General features: G+C 42.1%; 1 protein-coding gene across 2 annotated transcripts in view; it reads left to right on the plus strand.

The window, feature by feature from the left end:
• The window catches only part of ALG14 (ALG14 UDP-N-acetylglucosaminyltransferase subunit), a 46,352-nt gene extending 23,995 nt beyond the window's left edge, over window positions 1–22,357 (plus strand). For both annotated transcript variants that reach the window (XM_081914322.1, XM_081914323.1), the window contains 2 exons: window positions 7,451–7,978; window positions 21,740–22,357. In XM_081914322.1, coding sequence (XP_081770448.1) covers window positions 7,451–7,681 — 231 coding nt within the window. In that variant the 3' untranslated portion in view covers window positions 7,682–7,978; window positions 21,740–22,357. The remainder of the gene's footprint in view (window positions 1–7,450; window positions 7,979–21,739) is intronic.

The raw sequence follows: 22,357 nt of genomic DNA on the forward strand, positions 1-22,357 counted from the left end.
GGATAATTTTTGGCACCCCTTGTAAACGCCTCTGAGGAGGAAAAGAAGTGGCAGCTCAAACAAAGGGAGTCTGATTCGTCTGACAGCTTCCCAATGCTCTCTTCTGTCCTCAAAGTTCCCTGCCTAAGAAGAAAAGTAAAATAACAGTTCAGAGTCATCCAGTGGTGAAACCACAGTTCCAAGCCAGAACATTTCTTCTTTAAATCCTTTCTTGCTTGTTCAGTAACTAAATCAGGCAGCTCCATTTATCCTGCCAGGCTGTTTTGTCCATGCATGCCCACGTGCCCTACACCTGATGTCAGGTGAGGGGCAGGTAAAGGTGAGGCTTGGTTGCAAGGGGCTTTGCAGGCACAATCAGCTGGCTGAAGTGCTGTGCTCAGCAAACCCAAAACCTCTGGGGCAGTGCTTCCCATGCACCCAACAATCAGCTGATTGTCAGGAACTTGGGAAGCACAGCACTTCTGCAAGCTTCATTCGGAAAGAAAAAAAAGTTCTGTGTTTTATGTGGCGCACTCCTCTCTCAGAAGGAAGCAGGTTGTATTCAGAGTGCTTCCCCAAGCACTTTGAATACAAGCTGCTTTCTCTGCTGAGGGACAAATGCTCCAGTTTTAGAAACATCTTCAGCTGATGGTCCATTAAAAGGGAGCCTCTTTGAAGGCACACTAAATCCTTATCTTCCAATGTGGTTGCTCTAGCAGACAAATCAGCATCTGCAGCAACCTCCTTTGAACTTTGCCTCTTGTCAGTCACCTGATGTCATGACACCCTGTGACCAACAAGTGGGTGGCTCCTCCCACCCATCAGTTGGTCTGCAGTGGGTGAGGGAGATAAGAATCCAGCTGCCCATTCCTAGTGTAGTTGGTCCTGATCTAAATGGACCAGTGATCTGACTCAGTGTAATGCAGCTTCTTAAGTTCTTGTGCTCCACCTTGGTTAGGGGAATACATCTACTAATGGTCCACTCCTTAACTGGTGTTTGCATGGCCCGTCAAGTAGCTTAAGAGGAGAACAGAAGTTGGGAAGCAGGCACACGAAATCATGGACCATCAAAAAGCATGAAAGACTCCATGTAGCAATGCGAAGTAAAGAGGTTCTGTGGTGGTCTCCTGATCTCCAATGTGCAAATACTCTTTTGAAGCTTTAGGATTTCATGTAGCAGTGGATCGCTTACTCAGTTTTGCCACATCTATCCCCATACCACAATGCCTGCCCCAAAACTTCAGAGTAATATGGGGCCATTGGATATCCACAAAGCTATAATGTACCCCACAGAAGAGCACAAAATGGGTGGCTGTGTAACATAGGGCAGCTCTCCTGTGATTCTAGCAAAACCAGTAAGTAAGGCTCTGCCTGCCTGCCTGCGCCATTTCCTTGTAAGTGTAAAGGTAGAATGTTGTGTATCAAGAAGTAATTGCTCATGCAATCACCTTATATAGCCCGGGTTAGTAGTAGTAGTAGTAGTAGTAGTAATAGTAATAAAACAACACTTCTATTATTTATATGTTGCCCATCTGACTGGGTTGCCCCAGCCACTCTGGGTGGCTTCCAACAATTATAAAACCACAGTAAAACATCAAACAATAAAAACTTGCCTTCACTTCTTTATTTGTCTCCAGTGTAAGGATGCCACAGTATAAGCCTTTTAGCAGTCTTGGCCGTCAATCATTTTCCCTTCATGAATCTTAAAAGCCTGTGTGGGGGGGGGATGTCCCTCTATTTTTGTGATTCCAATGCATCCTTGCATCACACATCTGGAAAAACCAGATAATTCTGCAGTCTAAACCTACTCCACCTCCATGCCTCACCTAGCAAAGGGTCTATGGAGAGAAGGAGTGGCAAATGAGGTGAGGCTTCCTTATCTCTATAGTCACCCCTTGTCATTATAAATCAATTGCAACCACCTCTGTGCTGCTTGCATTCCAACTAGGCAATGGAAGCAACTCATCTTCTCTCTCACCCTGCTCTACAAAGCTGCCAGGGCTCTCAAAAGCTTCTCAGTGGCTGCATCAGAGGCAGTTTAGGCAGAGGTCTGGCTAGCTGGAGCTAACCCTCTTGTTACTTAGTCACATCAAAAGTTTAGTATAACCAAGTTGCAGGATTTGAGCGCAAGAGCACTCTTCCCCTGCTGTTAATTAATTAAACAGGCACACACACATGTATAGTGGGTTGCCTAAGGCTTCCTGGAAACACTTGGCTGGAACTCTGTAAAGGGGCCACTCATGTATAAGCCCCATTAAAACTGTGTCTGAATAACATGGCAGGATTACACCTTAAGTGTCCAAGCAGGGATTTCAAACACATACTAATTTAACATCATAGCTGTTCTGCCATGCCAACCGTTCCATGTGGGAAAGGCCCTTATAATTGCTCTTTGTTTTGTAAAGCACTGGCAAATGAGGGAGGACAAAGATGCTGTTAGGTGCCTTCGCGAATCACTGCCAAAGTTCAGGCGGTTATTTGGCCACAAAGCAGGCTTTGGCAAGGAACATGGAAATACAGTGTGTTACACTACCACTGCTGGACTTACAAAGGCCAGTGTCTCCGGCAGCTTTCCGCTCTGATAGTGTCCTTAAGCCTTTCTTCAGCAGAACGGCTGCATGCTCAAAATGTGTGGGTTTGCACCAAGAGTCTGGAATCATTGTCCTATTTCGTTTCTTTTAGCTTGGGAACATCCCGAGATCTCCAAAGTGGAACTAAAATACCCAGAAGAGTTCATTTGTTTCAACAAGTGGCCTAAAAGTGGCTTTCTCCCTTCTATGGCCAGTTTGGCTGACATTTAATCCATGCAAGGCTGGGAGCTTGGTTTCTGCATTGGAAACTAGTAAATGTCATTCGCACAGATTTACACATTCAGTAGACTGAGGCAGCTTTCATCTGCAAAGTGTCAAAGTTCAATGGATGCCAAGTCTGGGGGGAGGGGGACGAGGAATGGTTTCTGCTGTCTTCATACATTTTGCCTACATCAACTGGATCTGTTTTCTCCTTTGCTCACAGGAAAGGCTGTGTGTGTTTATGTGTTGCTATATACAGTTGTGCATTTCGGTCCTGTTTGTGGGTTGCTACTTGCAGTTAATCTGGGAGTGTTTATACAGTGCAGTCCCTATGCATATTAATTCCAAAGGAAATCCCACTCTGTTGCATGGCGCATGCTCTCAAGTATTTAGGACTTTCAGTGTTATGTTCTGTGGTTAGCACTGCAGATTGCAAAGAACATAAGTATTGCAAAAAACAGGAGTCCTGTGTCAGGCTCTTTCCATTGGTAGGGCCTAGTTCAACTTGCTCTGTACCCTGATGCTATTTCAATCATTTCACCGGCAGCAGCCAATTAAAAGCACATTGAAATGATGGACGGGCTCAGGGTAGGTTAAGCTAGTTGTGGGAGTGAGGGAGGGTAGAAAAGTTCAATGCAGACCTGCAGATTTTGTTACAACAGCCTGTTACTCTTTGTAATGTGAAGGGGAAGGCAAGTGAAATCCCTGCAATGGAACAGAGAAAGAAAATAATATAGACAAAGCCCAGAGGAAATCTTTTCAGCACAGGGAACACTGGATTGTAAAGGTTCCATGAAAGTACAATTACTGCCCAATTAAAGAAAACTTAATCAATTGATTCAACAAATTGAATAATGTAGAAATTTGCTCAGGCAATTTGTTTTAAAGATTTAAACTTTTTATCACCTTGTTTTATGGGGGGATACATGCTTGGTTTTGGAGGCACCATCTTAGGCTATATGTTCCCTTCTCTGTGAAAGTGAAGGGAGAGTACCTCTTCCAATGTGGACCTAGCCAATTTTAGGGGAGTGGACTCAGGTTTCGCTATCTGAACACAATGCGTTATCAGGAAATCATTTGTTAGGTAAGCGTTCGCCGAATGAGTCAATGATTTCCATCAATTTCTGTGGTAAAAATTCTACTGTGTTCCCGGCTATGGAATTTTGACCCCAAAGTGATGAAGAAACTCAAGAAAACCCTCTGAAACTTTGCAGAAGGGAAACAAGGAATGTCCAGTGTCTCACTCCCCCTCCCCCCAATGATTTCTGGTGAAACGGCTGCACACACCGGCAAAACACAAAAAAGTGAGACTTGTTTAAGGTTGCTTATTTGTTTACAGGCAGGTCTGGCTATTTGGATATCTGAATCTGCAGTGCGTATAGTGAGGTTTGGGTACTAATTGCTCTTGTTTGGATAAGTGAATTTTCATATAATGAACATTTGGATAGTGGGGCCTGTGTATATATTAAAATGTGTTGGGGAAGTCTTTTCACTTGATTTAAAACTAGGGCAGGGAACTTGTAGCTCCCCCAGATGTTGCTGACCTATAATTTTCTAGCATCCCTGACTGTTCACCATGCTAGCTTAGTCTGATGGGAGTTAGATACCAACAATATCTGGAAGGCCACATGTTCTCCGCACTGAGTCAAAAGGTGTTTTTTTTTTAAAAAAACTAACTGATTAATTAATTAAAGGTTACAGTCCTGATTAAAAGAACAGAGCTCTGGTCAACACATTCTCTTACTGGAGGCGAAAGAGGGGAGCAGGCCGGTCCCACACACCATAGTGGATTTCTGGCAAAACAATTGGCTACGGCCTCTGCTTCTTCCATATTTTCTTTCCCTTGTGGGCTGGCAGTTGGAAGTGTGTGGATAATTGGTACTCAGGAGGGGCTGGATGTGGCCAGTTGTTGACACTTCAAGAATACCGTCAAACAGAGGTGGTCAAAATGCTGTGAACTAATCTCATGGAAAGTTGTATCTGGGTGAAAATGGAACATGGTACATTACAGTTCTGCCGACCCAGAATTTGTGAGGTGATTCTCTCTTGAATTAAAACTGTTGAACAGTTAATAAGAACTGTAGAACAACTATGCCCAAATTGCTATTGCAGATTTTAAGATGCCTTTCTACCCTAATGGGGGAACCAGTTACTATTTATTTCAATGGGAGAATAAGCCAGGGGGGAGGGGAGGAAATTCTTAAAGCAGACTCCTGCAGTTTATTTTTTTTCTCTTATTAGCTTTTCATCTCCACAATAGCCTACGAAAAGAGTTCTCCAAAGCCTAATTATAATAAATTCGTGGATGACTCATGCTGACCACATTCGCAATTCCTCTTCTCCCCACAGAAATCTTGGATAGTCCCACAGCACATTATTATTTTCCCTGATAATTTTCTCAGAACTGCAAGCTTCCTTGGCGCACGTTAAGGCACACATTTTGATTTAATATTTCTGTAGAACCCCATCTGATTTAGAAGTTTTAGGCAGCTAGCAGTAAAAGCAGGACGAAAAAACCAAAACCCATCAAATATTCAACACGCCGAACAGGACTACATGTGAGGGGAGATAGGGCACTAGCAGAAACGGCATTCCCATGTTTAGCTCTTTCTCCTCAATCTAGTATGTGGTAGCACACTTGCCATTTGTAATTATGCCATGGTGCTGTTAACAGATTGTAGGCCTCAAGGCAGGGGGCCCCAGTTGCTCTTAGCACTTTTGAAGTAGTTGGTTCTCATGTACCTTTCCATCTTTCACACAGACATGCTCACATCATTCCTGTCCCCTCCAACAATTCCCTCCCCCTAAGCTACTTTTCCATTCTAGGGGAATTTTTCGTCACTTTCCCACCCAGATCTGTAGCCAGGCTGGGGCAAATGGGTACCCAGCCACCCGTGATCTGTGCTTTACCTCTGCTGTCTCCTCCACACCATTTTTTTTGGAGGGGGGGTTGTCTTTTTAATTTGTGACAATGACAGCCTCCATCTAAAGCAGTGTTTCCCAAACTTGGGTTCTCCAGCTGTTTTGGGACTACAACTCCAATCATCTCTAGCTAGAAAGACCAGTGGTCAGGGATGATGGGAATTGTAGTCCTGAAACAGCTGGATGCCCAAGTTTGGGAAACCCTGATCCAAAGCATGACAGCTTGTTTTAAAAACAGGAGCAATTTAAGAACGGACCCTCTGAAAAAAATCAGTGAACAAGGCAGGGTACATGTATAACAGAAGCTCAGCTGGAAGAGCCCCCCCCCAAGTCAGCCCAGCATCCATGAAGGGGGGGGGAATCAAATTAATTTCCACAGTTGGATTCCAATCACCTAGCCCTAGAAAGGACAGTAGGACAACAAGAATGGGTGCCCCCCCAGCATTTCAGCACCATATTGGTTTGCCCCTTTGTTACTGAAAGGATCATCACAAGGATAGGAGTGGAATTGGGATTGTTGCCTGAGTGAAGTAAGAGCAGGGTGGTAACAAAGGAAGGAATGGTCCAGTGACACCCCAATGATGGACACCCCTGCCCTGGGAATTTATTTGAGAATTTCTACATCCCTGTGTGCAATATGTATTCTCTCAGGCTGCATCCACACCATATTTTTACAGCGCTGTTGAATCACTTTAACAATAATGACTCCCCCCAAAAAAGAATCCTGGGAATTCTATAGTTAGTTAAGGGTGTGGAGAGTTTTTAGGAGACCCCTATTCCCCTCACATAAATACAATTCCCAAGTTCTGTGGGAGGAGAGATGGATTGTTAAACTACTCTGGAAATTGTGAGAATCGGGGTCTCCCAACAACTCTTGGCCCCCTTAACAAACTACAGTTTCCCAGGGTTATTATTTGGGGGGGGGGGCACCACAACAGTTAAAAGCGGTTTAGTAGTGCTTTAATTGTATGGTGCAGATGTGGACTCACTGTCAAAGGCCATAGGTGGGGAAGTTACACTTTTGGGTCAATATTCAGTCCCCAGTATCTGTAGAAAAGTTTTGTGTTCATTTGTTCAATTTGTATCCTGCCCCTTTCTCTCTGAAGGGTGTCCAGGGCAGTCAGCAGCACAAAACACGAAATTAAACAACATCCAGTATGCAATAATTAAAATGCCCTAAAACTCCTAAACGCACCTATCCCCTGCCAAAAGCCTGGACAAATAGCAAAACATAACCATTTCCAGAAGGGTAGCTGTGTTAGCCTGTTGCAGCAAAAACAACATCAGCTGCATCTGATGAAGCAGGACTCTGGTTCATGAAAACTAAGCCATAATAAATGTGTTAGCCTTTAAGGTGCCACAAGGCATTTTGTTATATAAAAATGGATGTCAGATGGCTGGGATCAGAAAGCCCTCTTCCCAGGGAACTGCTGTGAATCGATATCTAAGCCCTGTTTTGACTCAATGGAAGCCATCTTCATTTATTCGTCACCATAGATTGCAGTTTACAGAATAATACAAGCAAATAATAGGTTCTCTGCACCTTAAAACCCCAAATTTTGACAGTGGAGAAGGCAATGATTTTGTTTTTTCCAATAATCATTTTTTATTTTGTCTTGAACTGAAATGGCATTAGCCTTTCACTTTTGTTTTTTATCGTCCTGTATGACTGATGAGATTTATCCTTGCACTCTCCATTAATGGTGGGGTTTAAAAATTTAATTTTCTGTCCATCATTTTTTTTTTTTTCTTCTTAGGTTTTGTGCAATGGCCCAGGGACATGCGTTCCCATATGCGCATCTGCCCTCCTGCTCAGGATGCTGGGGATAAAAAGCGTAACCATTGTATATGTCGAGAGCATCTGCCGCGTGGAAAACCTGTCTCTGACCGGGAAGATCCTTTACCACTTCTCAGATTATTTCATCGTCCAGTGGCCTGCACTCAAAGAAAAGTATCCCAAGTCTCTCTATCTTGGGCGAATCGTGTGACAAGAAAGGACAAGCTCAATGTGTTTTAGTACCAACGCTGATGGTTTTTTTCCAACCGGTCCTTCATAAGTTTACACAAGTCGAGCAAGACTCATTAGTGTATTTCTAAAACCCAAAGTGGACCGTATGTGTGTACCGCCCAGTATCGCATAGCTGGATGCCACAAGATTATGCTTCTCCTTCCAGTTGCCGTCAGGAACTCAACTTTACCTCTATTGCGTCACTTTGGTTTCCAGGACTGACGTCCTTCATCCTCATCGCTTAAAAAAGCCCCTTTCTGATGAGTCAGGGAATAAGGTAAATGGAGTAATATGGCAGGGGGGGGAAGAATATTAGTTTGTGATGAAATTGCACAGCGGAGTGGATTATTTATGCAGTGTCCATCAAGGTGCATGGCACTGTAAAAAACAGCAGGGGGGGGAGTCTCCCCCTTCCCCAGCTTTCATTGGATATAAGTATTTATTTCAATTTTCTTTGTTTTGGTTTTTTACTTTATGTTTTGTATGCACACACATACATATACACACATGCTTCATATACGTATAAAACATGAAACTGACGTTTGATGTTGGCTTATCCCTAAGGTACCACCTAGGAATCATGGAAGTAGGGCTGGTCCCCCGCAATCATCTCATTCCCAATCACATAATAATGTTTTATTCACCTACTGACACAGGTTTTTCCCCAGTCACTAAAGGCGAGGATGTTGGCTGGTGCTCTAGTCTATTGCAATGAGATCCTGTTGAGATTTTATATGGAGAATTCCAACTGGTAAGATGCTGGCCTTGGTCAGATGTTGACATTCCACATTTCCTTCTGCCCTCTTTTCCATGTGGAACAAGTCAGAACTGGAATGGGCTGTATTTATTTGCACGCAGTTTCTCCCTGACCTGTTCACTCTACCCATTACTTGCCTTCTGGTGTAAGGCTATGTGGTGTGTTGGGATCCTGAGGTCTCTCCTCAAAGGCCATTCGGGGCAGTGGCTTTAGAGCCATAGCTGCACCGAGCGGTTGCTTAAACATGCCCCTTAAATTATAAGAAACAGAATCTTGTTCTGGTACCACAGCCCTTGTTTCCTGTATGCAAGCAGCAAAATCCCTAGTGAATATTTTGTGCATAAAGGAAACGGTCGTATTAACTTGGCCTGAGGACAGTTTTCGTTCTGCAGCCTTTCCAAAAAAGAAACCCCATAGCATTAAATCCAGTATCATTTTTCCTTTTGGCCTCTCAAAAGTTGGCCCTGTGTTCTAAAGTAAGCTTTCTAAAGCATTGTGTTTAATTGTTAAGATAAATAAAGAGGTAGCGGATGTCACAAGCAGATGAACAGCATGTGCACGAGGGAGACAGATTTTTTCCAAGCCGAGCGTTAAATCTTTTAACAGTGTTGAATTACAGGGAGGAAACTGTCATTAGGAAGCAGTGAGACTCTTTAGCCCACTTTGCAGCCCCATGTGTGGATAACGAGCGTTAATGATGCCAAAAAAAGGTAAAATGTCACTTTCTCAGTGAACTTAAGTATATGTAGGTTTTGTATGTTTAAAAGTTCAAGACATGTTTAGTTAGCGCGTGAAGCCATTCCCTCCCTTAAATGGGAAATGGCATTTAATATCAAACACTGTTAGAAAATAGATATTGTGGGAGACTAGATTTTGCTGTCTGTTGCAGCCTTTTTCACCCATCTGGCAAATCATAACTATATATGTTGTTCTGTATATAAAGCAATGTAAACACATCTGTCATCTGCATATACTGAGTCACATCGATGAACAAATTTTGGCTGGAGAAACATATACATTGAAGAGAGTAACAGAAAACTGAGAAAGGTCCACATGATGCACAAACGAAACACGAGGAAGCCAAACAATAATCCTATACATCACTGCAAGAGAGTGATAGTTTTTACTTTCTATAGTAACTGTGACTTTTGATCATTTTTTTCTAGAGGGATGTTAAAATATGGAGAGGGATAGTTTTGATACAAAGAAGTGAAGGTGCCTGTGGTTTGCAAACGGTTCAGATGAGTAGGGTTTTAAAAAAAAATTAAAAGCCTGCTTCTCTATAAGTAATCATCTTTATGCTGCCATGTTGATACATGGGTTGATTAGGAAAATAACCTTTATCAGAAGGTGCTCTTCAGCTTGGCCAAAAGGTGTGCTTCAATTAATATCCCATGAAGCCTTGTTCACATTTTGGGAACACTCTGTTTTCATTTCGGAGGAACTGGCATCTACATGAAGCTACTGGAAGACATCATCTGGTGATTTGGAGCATGGCGCCACCAACATGCTGGTTCCACCCAGCTCTGTATCTCCATTCCATCGGAAAGGCTGTGCAGGTGCTGGACCTGTGTCTGGATTCTGATGAACTAGATGAGGACCAGTAAACTGATGTTGAATTCTGAGAAGATTGAGATGTTATGGGTCAGCCATTCCCAAGTTCAGGAGTTAGGAATATGGCCTACCCTGGGTTGGGTAAAACTCCCACTGAAAGAGTAGCTATGTAACTTGGCAATTCTCATCAATTCCAAGCTGTCACTGGGGCCCAAAGTGACTACGGTGATAAGGAGCACTGATGCCCAGCTCTGGATATTTCACCAGCTACCACTGTTCCTGGAGCAAGATAGTCTAACCTTGATTATCTATGTTCCAATAACCTGTATAGGCCACTACAGGTATCATTGAAAATAGTCCAGAAGCTGCAGCTTGATGCAAAATCCCACTGAAAGAGCAGTGAGAAGGAATCTTATCGCCTGATCTGCACTGCATTGGCTGCCAGTGAACTACTACACACAGTTCAAAGTGCTAGTGTACGAAACCATGAACAACTTGTCACCCAAATAATCGAAGGAGCACCTTCCTCAGTACAGTGGTACCTCAGGTTACATACGCTTCAGGTTACAGACTCCGCTAACCCAGAAGTAGTACCTCGGGTTAAGAACTTTGCTTCAGGATGAGAACAGAAATCGCACGACGGCAGCGGGAGGCCCGATTAGCTATAGTGGTACCTCAGGTTAAGAATGGACCTCCAGAACAAATTAAGTTCTTAAACCTAGGTTAGCTAAAATGTATAAGACAAATAATAAATGTTGGAAATGTAAAGAAAAAGAAGGAACATTTTATCATATGTGGTGGGAATGTAAAAAAGTAAAGAACTTCTGGGAAATGATATATAATGAGATGAAAAAGATGTTGAAATATACTTTTTTTAAAAAACCAGAAGCATTTTTACTTGGTATTATAGGTCAGGACATTAATAGGCAAGATGTTAAATTGTTTTTATATGCAACAACTGCGGCAAGAGTATTGTTAGCCCAGAAATGGAAACAAGAAGAAATTCTGACGAAAGAAGAATGGCAGACGAAATTAATGGACTATGCAGAATTGGACAAAATGACAGGAAGGATTCGAAATCTGCGGGACTAGAGATTTACAGAAGATTGGAAGAAGTATATGAATTATTTGAAGAGTAACTGTAATCAACAAATTACGCTAGTAGGACTACAGGAAGTTTTGTAAGGAGAAAGATACGAAGTGTTACAAAGTAGAAAAAGATAGAGATATTGGTTATGAGTTTGAAATGTAATAGGGAAGATAAGAAATGCATGTTGAGAGAGTAGATTGGAAAATTTTCAGACAGGATTGAAGGAAGTCAAAAAATTGAATAAGATGTAAAAGTATGTTTAATTATTGTTGAAAATGATATGTTAAAAAAACTAATAATTTTTTTTTAAGTTCTTAACCCAAGGTACCACTGTACTTTCTAATCTGGACTTTATGATCAATGGGAAAGGCCCTGCTCATGGTTCCATCAGTGTTGGCAGCAAGGAAGATGGTCACACAAGACAGCATTCTCAGGGACAGCACCTTGCCTATGGAACAAGCTGGTTTTCTCCTGCTCTGGAGGGTAGGACTTGAACCAATGGCTTCAAGTTACAAGAAAGGAGATTCTCAGTAAACATCAAGAAGAACTTTCTGACAGTAAGAGCCGTTTGACAGTGGAGCAGTCTCCCTTGGAAGGTTGTGGACTTTCCTTCCTTGGAGGGGGTTTTTAAACAGAGGTTGGATGGCCATCTGTCATGAATGTTTTAGCTGAGATTCCTGCATTGCAGGGGGTTGGACTAGATGACCCTTGGGATCCCTCCCAACTCTACAATTCTATGCTTCTATGAACCTCCTCCTGGGTGAAATCAGGTTGTCCTCCACTCTAGGCAGAATTTGGAAGCTCACATATTTGTCTAGGCCTTGGAGGTTTAACTAGTGTTATGGAGCTTTTAGCTGCTGCTGTTTTTATTGATGAGAACCTGTTAGTTCATTTAATGGTTTTGTGAAGAATGCGTTGTTTTATGCTGTTAGCCACTCTGTGCTCCATTGTAGGATGAAGGGCAGGATACAAAAATGTGAAATATGTTTTTTTAAGAAATTAACATATATTCCCATCCAGTGTGAACACATAGACCTCAGCTTTCCTTACTGTGGAAAACAATGTTTGGTTTCTAGTGCATTTTTATCCTTTGGCTTAGGTGTGAAATAAATCAAATAGCCAAAAGTAACCTTGTGTACCGGTTTAGCTGCTGCAGAGCCATTAATGTGTTTAATGGCTTCTACATGGAACCTAAAGGGATAAAACGCTTTCTTGGGAAGAATTCTGTGCAAAATGTATGGCTCAGCACTTAATATCCTTGGGAATGACCTGACCCTGGCTTCGACTTATGTGTGCTAGCTTTTGGCCTAGTAACTCAAATGGGGGTTATATTATCAGGACTTCCTGCAGCCTTGCAAATTGTTTCGGTAAATAAAGGAAGATGTACTTACTGCCTGTTATGGCTAAAACTCTTTTCGTTCCCTGGGAATATTTATTGCACGGTCCTTATAGATTTTTGTGTCACTCAATTTGTTCTGTAATCTAAAAGATGCTGCTGCACTGCATTTGCTTACATGTGGAACAACTCCCATAGCTCAGTGTTAATAGAAAAAAAAGGTGGTTGGAGGACTCTGGTTTGGTCCCCCACATTTCCAGTTGAAGCAGCAGTGGTCCTCCAGATGTTGTTGGACTCTTAATTCCCATCAGCCCCAACCAGCTGATGATGAGAGTTGTAAGCTGGCAACATCTGGAGGGCCAAAGATTCTCTATCCCTGAGTTGAAGGATTTCACCAAGACAGTGGCGAGACACACTTGCTCTAACAGTAAAGACCTATATACTAAACCAGACCATTTGGTCCATTAATGCTAGATACAACTAAAGCAGATTATCACCACCACCACCATATAATTTATATCCTCACCTTTTAAGGGGAAAAATCAGTTAATTGGTTTTCAAGTATCCTAACTAACTAACTAACTAACTAGATTTTTAAAAATCCATCGGTTAAGAACAATCTCAGCTGCTAAACAGGATAAGCCTTTTAAACATCAGTAAAGGCCTAAATAAGCAAGCCTAGGTTTTTAACAAGCATTTAAAACATCCAAGCAGTGAAGTTTCCTGAATCTCTTGAGGGTTTCCAGAGGGTTGGTGCAAAAACTGAAAAAGCCCATTTCCACAATGTTTCCAGAGGACAATTCATGGGGCCATAGTATAGCCAGCGGGGTCTTCTCCTAAAAATGCAAGAAATGGCTGTGGTGCAGAAGCATTTGTGGGCAAGAAAATAGGAGCTGGGTAGTTAACCCTTCCCTTGCCTGCTGCTTTTCCTCTTCAACTCCACCCTTCTCCAGCCCTCTTTTTTCTCTCCATTTGCAGGGCAGGAAGGGAGGAAAGGGAGACGACCAGGTGGAGATGTTGCAGAGGAGATGCTGGGACCGATGAAAGCTTTCCCCCTGCAAATGCCACTCCCCTGCTTCCCACCCTGCTTTGCACATTGGTGTCTCATTGTCAGCAAACAATCAGTTGGGAATCCCTGTCAGTTTTCAATGCATAACATAGTTGTTGTTGTTTCTCCAAAGTGGGGAGGGACATGACATTAAAAACTCAGGTAGCAACTTTGAGGCAGGGTGGTAGAGAGATAAAGCTGATATAGGTGTCAGATGCCTTAGTTAGGGTAGGGCAGCAGCAAAGAATGCTGCAGCATATGTTTTGCAATTTCTTTAATGGTGTTCTGACAGTCTGGGTATATTAAAAGGCAACCCTAGTAGGGCTGCCCAGGGCAAGATGCATGTTTCTGTTGAGTTTTTTAATTTGCAAAGTCAAAGTCTTTACTTTGATCTGTACTGCAGTTTCATAGGCAGGTGTCAACCCTGCTGCCCTGCCTGCAACCTTTTTGCAGGGTTTTTTGGAAGCCACTCCTGGCTTGTTTAGACTTGTCTAGCTTGTTTTCAAAAGTTATCTGGTGTCAACACATTAACAGACTCTGGAACAGATGGATCTCGCCTAAAGTTGGGAAAACATCTCATCGCCAGTAGAACTAGGAAGAACCATTAGTGGAACAGGCTGTTTTGTACAGCAACCAAAAGCCAAGGCCAAAGCACATTCTGAAGTCAAATCTGGTGCAAATGCCTCAATCGATCATAACCTTGAGAGAGGAAAGATCTTTATATATATATATATATATATATATATATATATATATATATATATATATATATATATGCTTTCGTAGATTTTCACGGGTACAGGAATGCAGGTTTTGGTGTCCTCGGGTGTCTTCCCGTGTAAAAGTTGGGGTGTCTAGGCGACGTTTCGACGAGGTCTCACTCGTCATCTTCAGGCTGGTGCTTTCGGCTTCTTGTTACTGGAACAGAGCAGGATCTCAGTGTTTGAGTTCCTATAAATACTGTTGAGGGGGTGTGGTGTATAGCCTCCAATGTTCTGGGCAGAGAGGAAGTTCCCAGGCTAGTGTGCCTTTTCTTCTTTTGTTCCTTAATTACTTGAGGGATATCTTGAGTGATTTCTTGAGTGATATCCTGAGTACCACTTAGGTGGGTCATTAGGTGTGGATTAGTTGCTAAAGTCTTTGTGTCTTGACCTCTTGAACTTTGTGAAGAGTTTTTCTGAGAAGATGGCTGTACTGCACTTAGTTGTGCTCTGGCTTGGCTTCGTGTATAGGGGCGAGCTGTGGTTTTGTGGCCTGTGTCAGCCAGATCTGTGTAGGGATTGCAGGGGGGTGCAGCATCCGGAGGTGCCACCATGGTTTGGCTACTGGATGGTGTCTGTAATTTATCTGTGGAGAGGGTCTGGGTTTGGGTCTGGTGTGGTTGATTGGTGATGGCGTTCTGTGTGCCTCTGGATCTGGTGTCAGTTTTTGTGGGGAGGGCTAATTTCCAGATGTCTGGCAAGCGGGATCCACACCTAATGACCCACCTAAGTGGTACTCAGGATATCACTCAAGAAATCACTCAAGATATCCCTCAAGTAATTAAGGAACAAAAGAAGAAAAGGCACACTAGCCTGGGAACTTCCTCTCTGCCCAGAACATTGGAGGCTATACACCACACCCCCTCAACAGTATTTATAGGAACTCAAACACTGAGATCCTGCTCTGTTCCAGTAACAAGAAGCCGAAAGCACCAGCCTGAAGATGACGAGTGAGACCTCGTCGAAACGTCGCCTAGACACCCCAACTTTTACACGGGAAGACACCCGAGGACACCAAAACCTGCATATATATATATATATATATATATATATATATATATATATATATATAATGTTTTATTAATTTTCATCAAAACAAATACATATCATACCGCATTACAACTTTAACAAATTTTCTCATTTTTGGACTTCCTTCAGCCTCTCTGACAATCGTCCAAATTAAACTTTTTGATTACACATTTCCTAAATTTGCTATTGCCTTTTAGCACACCCTTCCACACCTGTTTTTCTTTCTTACAATATTTCTTAGATTTTTACAGAGCTTCTTTAAATGCCACTAATGTTATTTCATTATCACTTATACATTCCCAATATTCCACTAGCTTTCTCCAGTCCTCGATAAACTTTTGATCTCGCAGATATCTGATCTTCCCTGTAAACTTATCAAGTTCTGCATAGTCCATCAGCTTCGTTCTCCACTCCTCCAATGTTGGTACTTGTTCCTGTTTCCATTTCTGGGCCAGTAATATTCTTGCCGCTGTTACTGTATATTGGAAAAGTTTACAATCCTTTCTATTTATTTCATTTCCTATAATTCCTAGAAGAAAGGCCTCTGGTTTCTTAACAAATGTATATTTCAACATTTTCTTCAGTTCATTATATATCAATTCCCAGAAGCTCTTCACCTTCTTACATTCCCACCACATATGGTAAAAAGTGCCATCCTTTTCTTTACATTTCCAACATTTCTTACATATTTTATACATTTTTGCAAGTTTTACCAGTGTAATATACCATCTATACATCATTTTCATGACATTTTGAGAGAGGAAAGATCTTAACCTACACTAAATTGTTAAAAATGGACGAGACAGCCCATAGCACAGGTCGGCTTCAGGCCTTGGCACATTAGAAGAAATATATTGATTTTAAATTTCATTTATTGCTTCTTTCATCTCTTGCATTGCGTTTCACTGTATTACAATGAGTGCAAATGGAATGCAAATTGTAATACAATAAAATGCAATGTAAGTGCGGGGGGAGTAATGAAAATGCAATTTTAAAAAATCATACAGTGTCTATCACAGCGCAATACAATTGCTACAAAAAATTGGGAACCATAGGTCTACCAAACAGACCAGCTGGGTGTTACAGTGCTTTGTCCTTCTGCCAGGACATTTGGAATGTTTTTACACAACAAATGTGCGGCCTTTTCCCACCTAGTTCTCCGTATGGCTCCCACTTTACCTCCCACAACAGGCAACACACCTTGGGAGTACAGATCAAGTCAGGAAATGCCACCTGGCCTGACTGTGGAGTTTTCTTCTCTGCCATGCTCATCAAAGAGGATATGTAGCGTCAGCAACAACTTGCAAAAGAAAAAAGCATTCCCAGCAGGATGCTCACTCCCGTGAACCTGCTGCTCAGTTCTTCTCTTGTTTGCAGCTGCACTCAGGAAGTGATACCGCCAGGAGACCTCACTTGCAGGCACTGAAAGAAGCTTTGATGATGCAGCAGACACAGGTTGCTTATTCTGGGCCTCTTCTTCTTTTCCTTAATGGAAACTTCACATGTGCAAAGATCTCTCATCTTCCATAATAGCTCCTTCAGAGCCCCATAGAGAAAAGATGCTTCAAAGTAATGGATCATGAAACGTCATCTCAAACCAATTCTTCTGTCTTCAGGATATTCCTGTTGTGTTCGTAGCTAAGTAATAGAGCAGGTTCCAGCAAAAAGTGCCAACCAGATTGGGTTCCCCCACCCCAATTCTCTGCTAACTTGAAAAGTTGTTTCAGAGAGTATGGTTTGGTAAAGGCATCTTAATGCAACAAATGCATTTTGGATATTTTGTTTTAGTCTGTTCATTCAGGACTAGCCATGAGTCTTTGCACAATCATTCTTTCTTTTACATTTCTCCTTTATGCAAGATTAATTATTCCATATCCCCCCTTTGAAGCTTCCAAAAAATATGATGGAATAAATTATCTGCTGGATTTAATGAAATAAAAAACTGAAAACATGTCAATGAGGAATATAAATGCAAAGAATATTTGCATCCAAGGACTGAATTTAGTTCTTCACAAATATGACTCTTACTTGCAAGTATCTGAAGAAGTGTGCATACACACAAAAGCTTATATTCGGAACAAACTTTGTTGGTCTCTAAGGTGCTATTGGACAATTTTTTTAATTTTTTAATTTTGACTGTGTCAGACCAACACAGCTACCTACCTGAATTGCAAGTATTTGTCTATGTGACACGCCAAGACTCTTCACATTATGAAAACAATGTACACAATTATGAGTTTACAGATCTGACAATGCCTGAAATCTCTGTTAAAACAATTTACACCGGCTGAAACCTGGTTTCAGAAGGTCTCTTTTAAAAAGAGTATTGAAATGGTAATCTGAAGGCTATTAGGTGGAGAAATAGCTTATTCCCCATCAAATTTGACCAAAGCAAAGAATTACAGAAAGTGAGTCAAGCAAAACTATTTTCATCAACAGGTGAAAGTAGAATCGAAGATGCTGCCTGACCCCTATAAAAATCCATAGGTTAGACTGGTTCATTGATTATAACCATTAGAAAGATCTGCCGTTCTTAAATGCAGACCATCTTGATCAGCACAGAAGAAGCTGGCCTGACAAGTTTCAGGCAGTGAATATAGAATTTTCACATTTTACTCTCTGATAACCCCATGGGGTAGGTTAGGCTGAGAAATAGTGACTGCCCCAAGATAACCCAGTGATCTTAAAGTAAGAATTTGAACCCAGGTCTCTCTATCTAACTTCTGCATGCCAGCTGCTGCTGCTGCTGCATCTACATGGCATAAAATGGAGTCTTAAATGATGGGCATGTGATAAACAAGCGCCTGGAGTCTTTCTGTTCAGACAGCGGGACTGCAAGTGAAGCAAAACTAGGTTGAGCTAGGGCAGGAAAAGCTTGAGAATTGTAGCATATTGGACCCCCTTGCCTCTCACACTGCCTTTGACACATTCTGAGTGAACTCCCACCCCTCCCTCCTTTGCTCTAAATGCCCTAATAAAATTGTGAAGGGAGTGCATGCCTTTTAGGTGATAGATGCATTCCTGTGGCAGTATCATAGGCACCCATTGCTAGCTTTGTGCTTCTGACACTTAAGAGAATCAATTGATTAAATGATGGCTGGAAGGGGCATTTTTAAAGAAACATTTCAGCAGCTTGATTTAGTTCAATCATTAACCCATTTAATCAATTTCAGGCGCTTATTCCTTTCCCCAGCAGAGCCATTTCTCTATACCCATAAGCTGCAACCTAATTTAATTTATCTCCCATGGGGGATAGTGGGGGAAAAAAGACTCTGCTTTGACAGTTCTTTAATTGGAATAGTGTTCACATTCTACTTTGTACATACCCATATTTTGTTTCTATATGCATTAAAGAATAAGCAAATATGTGTGGTTAAAAGCTTGTAGGCTGGAGCAATAGCCTAAAGTTGTTCCAAAACCAAATGTTGTTCCATTTAAGTTGCGAGTGGTATGGAAAAAATAATCTTAGCTGTTACCATTTGAGATAGATGCTTTCCGTATTTTGTCAAGTCTAAAGCAGCTGTTCATCATAAGCAGGTATGGCAAGTCTGAGAAGAGATTGTGCTTCTTTTTAAGGGGAAACCAAAATCCCTTCTGTAGTGCCTCTTTTGTTGTCGCCTACCCACAAACATCCTGTTCAGGAGTTGTCCTTGTCAACCATCTTCGCTTTCATCCTAGAGAACTAGTAACGATAAATTTCAGGATTCTATTTTAGTTAATGGATTTTTTTTTAGAGAAGCCGACACAGCAGAATTTGCATTCTGCTATAAATTAAGAGGGAATGATGATATACACTTAGTGGCTGACGCTGGTATGTGAGATAAATCAAAGTTAATCACTGGATTATCCGGTTTTGGCAAGGACCAACCTTTAAAATGAAAACAACAGAAACAAACACGATAGCTGAACTATAGCAACATGCATTCTACCAACTTGTGAAACACCGTCAGTCTCTAATTAAACTGTCAGGTAAACTGAAGGACAGGAATTTCAGCAAAGATGCTTTGTGTATTGTTCGGGTGGTGTGTGTATATAGATAGATATTTCTCATTCTAAATTAAAGTTCATAAACAGTATGATGGGGGAAATAGACCAAGGACTGAGAGTGGAAGCTTCATACATAACACTTGAAATTTTAGCTAAAGGGGGGGGGGATTCCAAAGGAATCCAGCTTTGCCATTATTATTATTGTTCGTTTGTTCATTTTTTGCCTTATACCACAAAGGTCTCAAAGCAAATTTAGAAGTGCATGCAAGATAAAGCCATAAGTGGTCCTCTACTGATTTCCCACAATTGAAACTCCCTTTTCTCCAACTGCATTAATCTGATCACCATTAAAACAGTGAACTTACAAAAGCCAAACAGAAGAAGAAAAGGTTAACTATCAAATGCCTGCAAATGACAGAAAGTTTTGGCCTAGCATCAAACAGATGGCAATGTTGGTGCCAGGTGGGCTTCCCAGAGGGTGGGAAGCATCATAGGTGTCCTCAGGTGTTTTTCTAGGGGAAGCAAAGTAAATACTACAAACATGACCATCATTTCTGGTAGCTTTTATAACTAAGAACTGCCAAGGCCTCTGAGAAACTTGTCTTCCTGGTCTACCCTTCAGTTGTTTCACAGTTCCTAGATCTGCTCTCTTATCTAAAGGCAGACCTGAAATCCAGACGTTGTCTTCCCATTTGCCGCTGGAACCCAAATCCTTTCCCTAGCTTCCTTCGTCCCTTCCCACCTTTAACTAATTGCACAGTTGCTACAGTCAACTTCACAATATGCCCAGCCCAGCATAACAACCTAACAACAGTGGGCTGTATTTCATGGTTGTAATATGCTACTCTTAACTCCTCGGTACCCCATCCAAAATGGGGATAACAACACTGGCTTCCTTTGCAGAGTTGATGTAACCCAAGTTGTCTCAGCCACAGCCACAGCCCCACCCCTGCAATGTGGGTATAATAATGATGGCCTTTAGCTGAATTAGCATTAGCCCAGTAATTTTCTTAAATGTTGTGGACAATTTTTGTATGGAATAAGGCTTGAGTAAGAAGAATCCTGAGGTCCTCCTTCCTTGGCTCCTACCTTCTGTTTTTGAATTGACACAATACTCCCCAATCACAGGTACTCTGTAATTCTGGATGCTTGAGTTGTTTTATTTCTTTTTCAAAAACTGTTTTAAATTAACCTTTAAGAAACATAAATGGAAAAAATATTATAGCTGTCAAAACAATATCATACACTCCGAAGCCATAAAGCTCACTGAATGTCATTGGACCAACCTTTCTCTCGCAGCCTAAATGACCCCTCACAGGGTTGTTGTTGAAGTTAAAAGAGGACTTGGGTACTGACACTATGAGCTCCTTGGAAGAAGTGTGGGTTAAAAATTGAATTAAAAATTGTGATGCTTTGCTCCGTGGAACATGGTAATATTTTACCTTATTCTGGGTTTTACCCATGAACACCAAATGTGTTGTAGGTTTAGATTAAAATTAAACCAGGAAGATAAAAGATTAGTGTAGGGATAAGTGATGGCAGTTGTGATCATTTGCACATTTAGTTGGGGGCAAACGCCACTGAATTCAGTAGGACTTAGTTCAGAATAACCATGCTTAGTACTGTGCTGATTACATAATTAGACTGTAGTCACCGATATTCCCAGTGGTGGCCAGAGGAGTTGCTTCCTTCTCCCGGGGAACTGAGGATAGATGCCAAGGCAAAGGTGAAGAAGCAAAAGTGATCTGCAGACAGCAAGAGCAGGTCTCCTGGCAGTTTCCTTCTTTGGCCCGGATCGTGTGCTGGCACAAAGGCTGACTCCATGCAGGACTCCCTTGTCCTGAGCCATGGAAGTGACCACCTTGACAATTGGTTGATGGCCCAAGCAAGGGAAAGGTCAGTAGTCCCAGGGTTCCAGGCAGAGAAGAAAGTGAGGCAGGGCACCTCAGTAAAGGGACCTAGGTGTGGGTTTCAGGACCACGGTCAGTGATCCAGCAGCTGGGGTACGAGATGCAAGTTGTCTCAGCAGCGTCCTGGCTCAGCTGTCAGATCTTTCTAGCCTGGACTTAGCTGCTCATTGACTAGAGGCTCCACCCCCTGAACTCTGAATGTAGCCAGTCAAAGGGGCAACACCTTCATCTGCAGCTGTTGGCTTGTTCTAGACCTTAGCATTTGAAACTGCAGGGATAGCTCCTCCACAGATCTACAGTGTCTCCTTGGAACTTAGGAGAGAAGATGCTGGTTCCAGTGACAGCATCTCCACATGGGATGGGTGAGGGAATGAATGCATCTCCCCACCACCACCCAGGGCTGCTGTCATCAGAGGGCTCAATCTCTGATGATTCCTGGTGTCATGACAATCCTTGGGCCACCACCTCAAACAAGATGCACAATGGGCTCAAATCTGATAGTGGGATTCATTAGATTGCAACCAAAATTTTGTGCAGATATTCCCCAACTCCTCATTCTCTTCCAGAGGTGCAGGGGAAATAACTGGAACAGGGTTGCAGTTCTGTTGTCCTAAGAGATCTGTCTCTGACTTTCTTCTTCCCTTAGCAATGCACAAAGAAGGTATGTTAAATGTTAACAAAAGCCACCACACCGTTTTGGTTTTCACAGCCAATCAGCTGTTGCGACAAGGGGAACAGAGGACATGGGTGATTTTCACTGTAGGAGGTGATGGTGGAGGGCATTAGTATAGTGAGGTCTGTGGTGTACCACAAAGAGTTTCACATTTCCTCCTGTAGCAAACCAGTTGCATGCTGAAGGAAAGCAGATGAAAACAAAATAATTTAATTAAGGATGTAATCCTTCCGTGTCAGTCACTAATGTCTGCTGTCTGCGGCCACCTCCTAGCTATGTCTCACCTGACAGTACAGCTGAATATACCTTTTCTTTAAACAAAAAAAAACAAGGAAAGGGGCAATCCCTGCAAACAGGATTAATGAGTATTGCTTTAAACTGTAATTTTCTGCTGGCTACGGTGATTAATGTTTCCTGCTCTGTCATAACACTGTCCAACTAAAGTATGGCACTGTGAATTGTGACCTTGCTTGCAAATCTAGCTGGCAATTAAACTGGGCGAATGTCCTAA

This window comes from Podarcis melisellensis, assembly GCF_964234715.1.
Source record: "Podarcis melisellensis genome assembly, chromosome: 6".
Lineage (NCBI taxonomy): Eukaryota > Metazoa > Chordata > Lepidosauria > Squamata > Lacertidae > Podarcis > Podarcis melisellensis.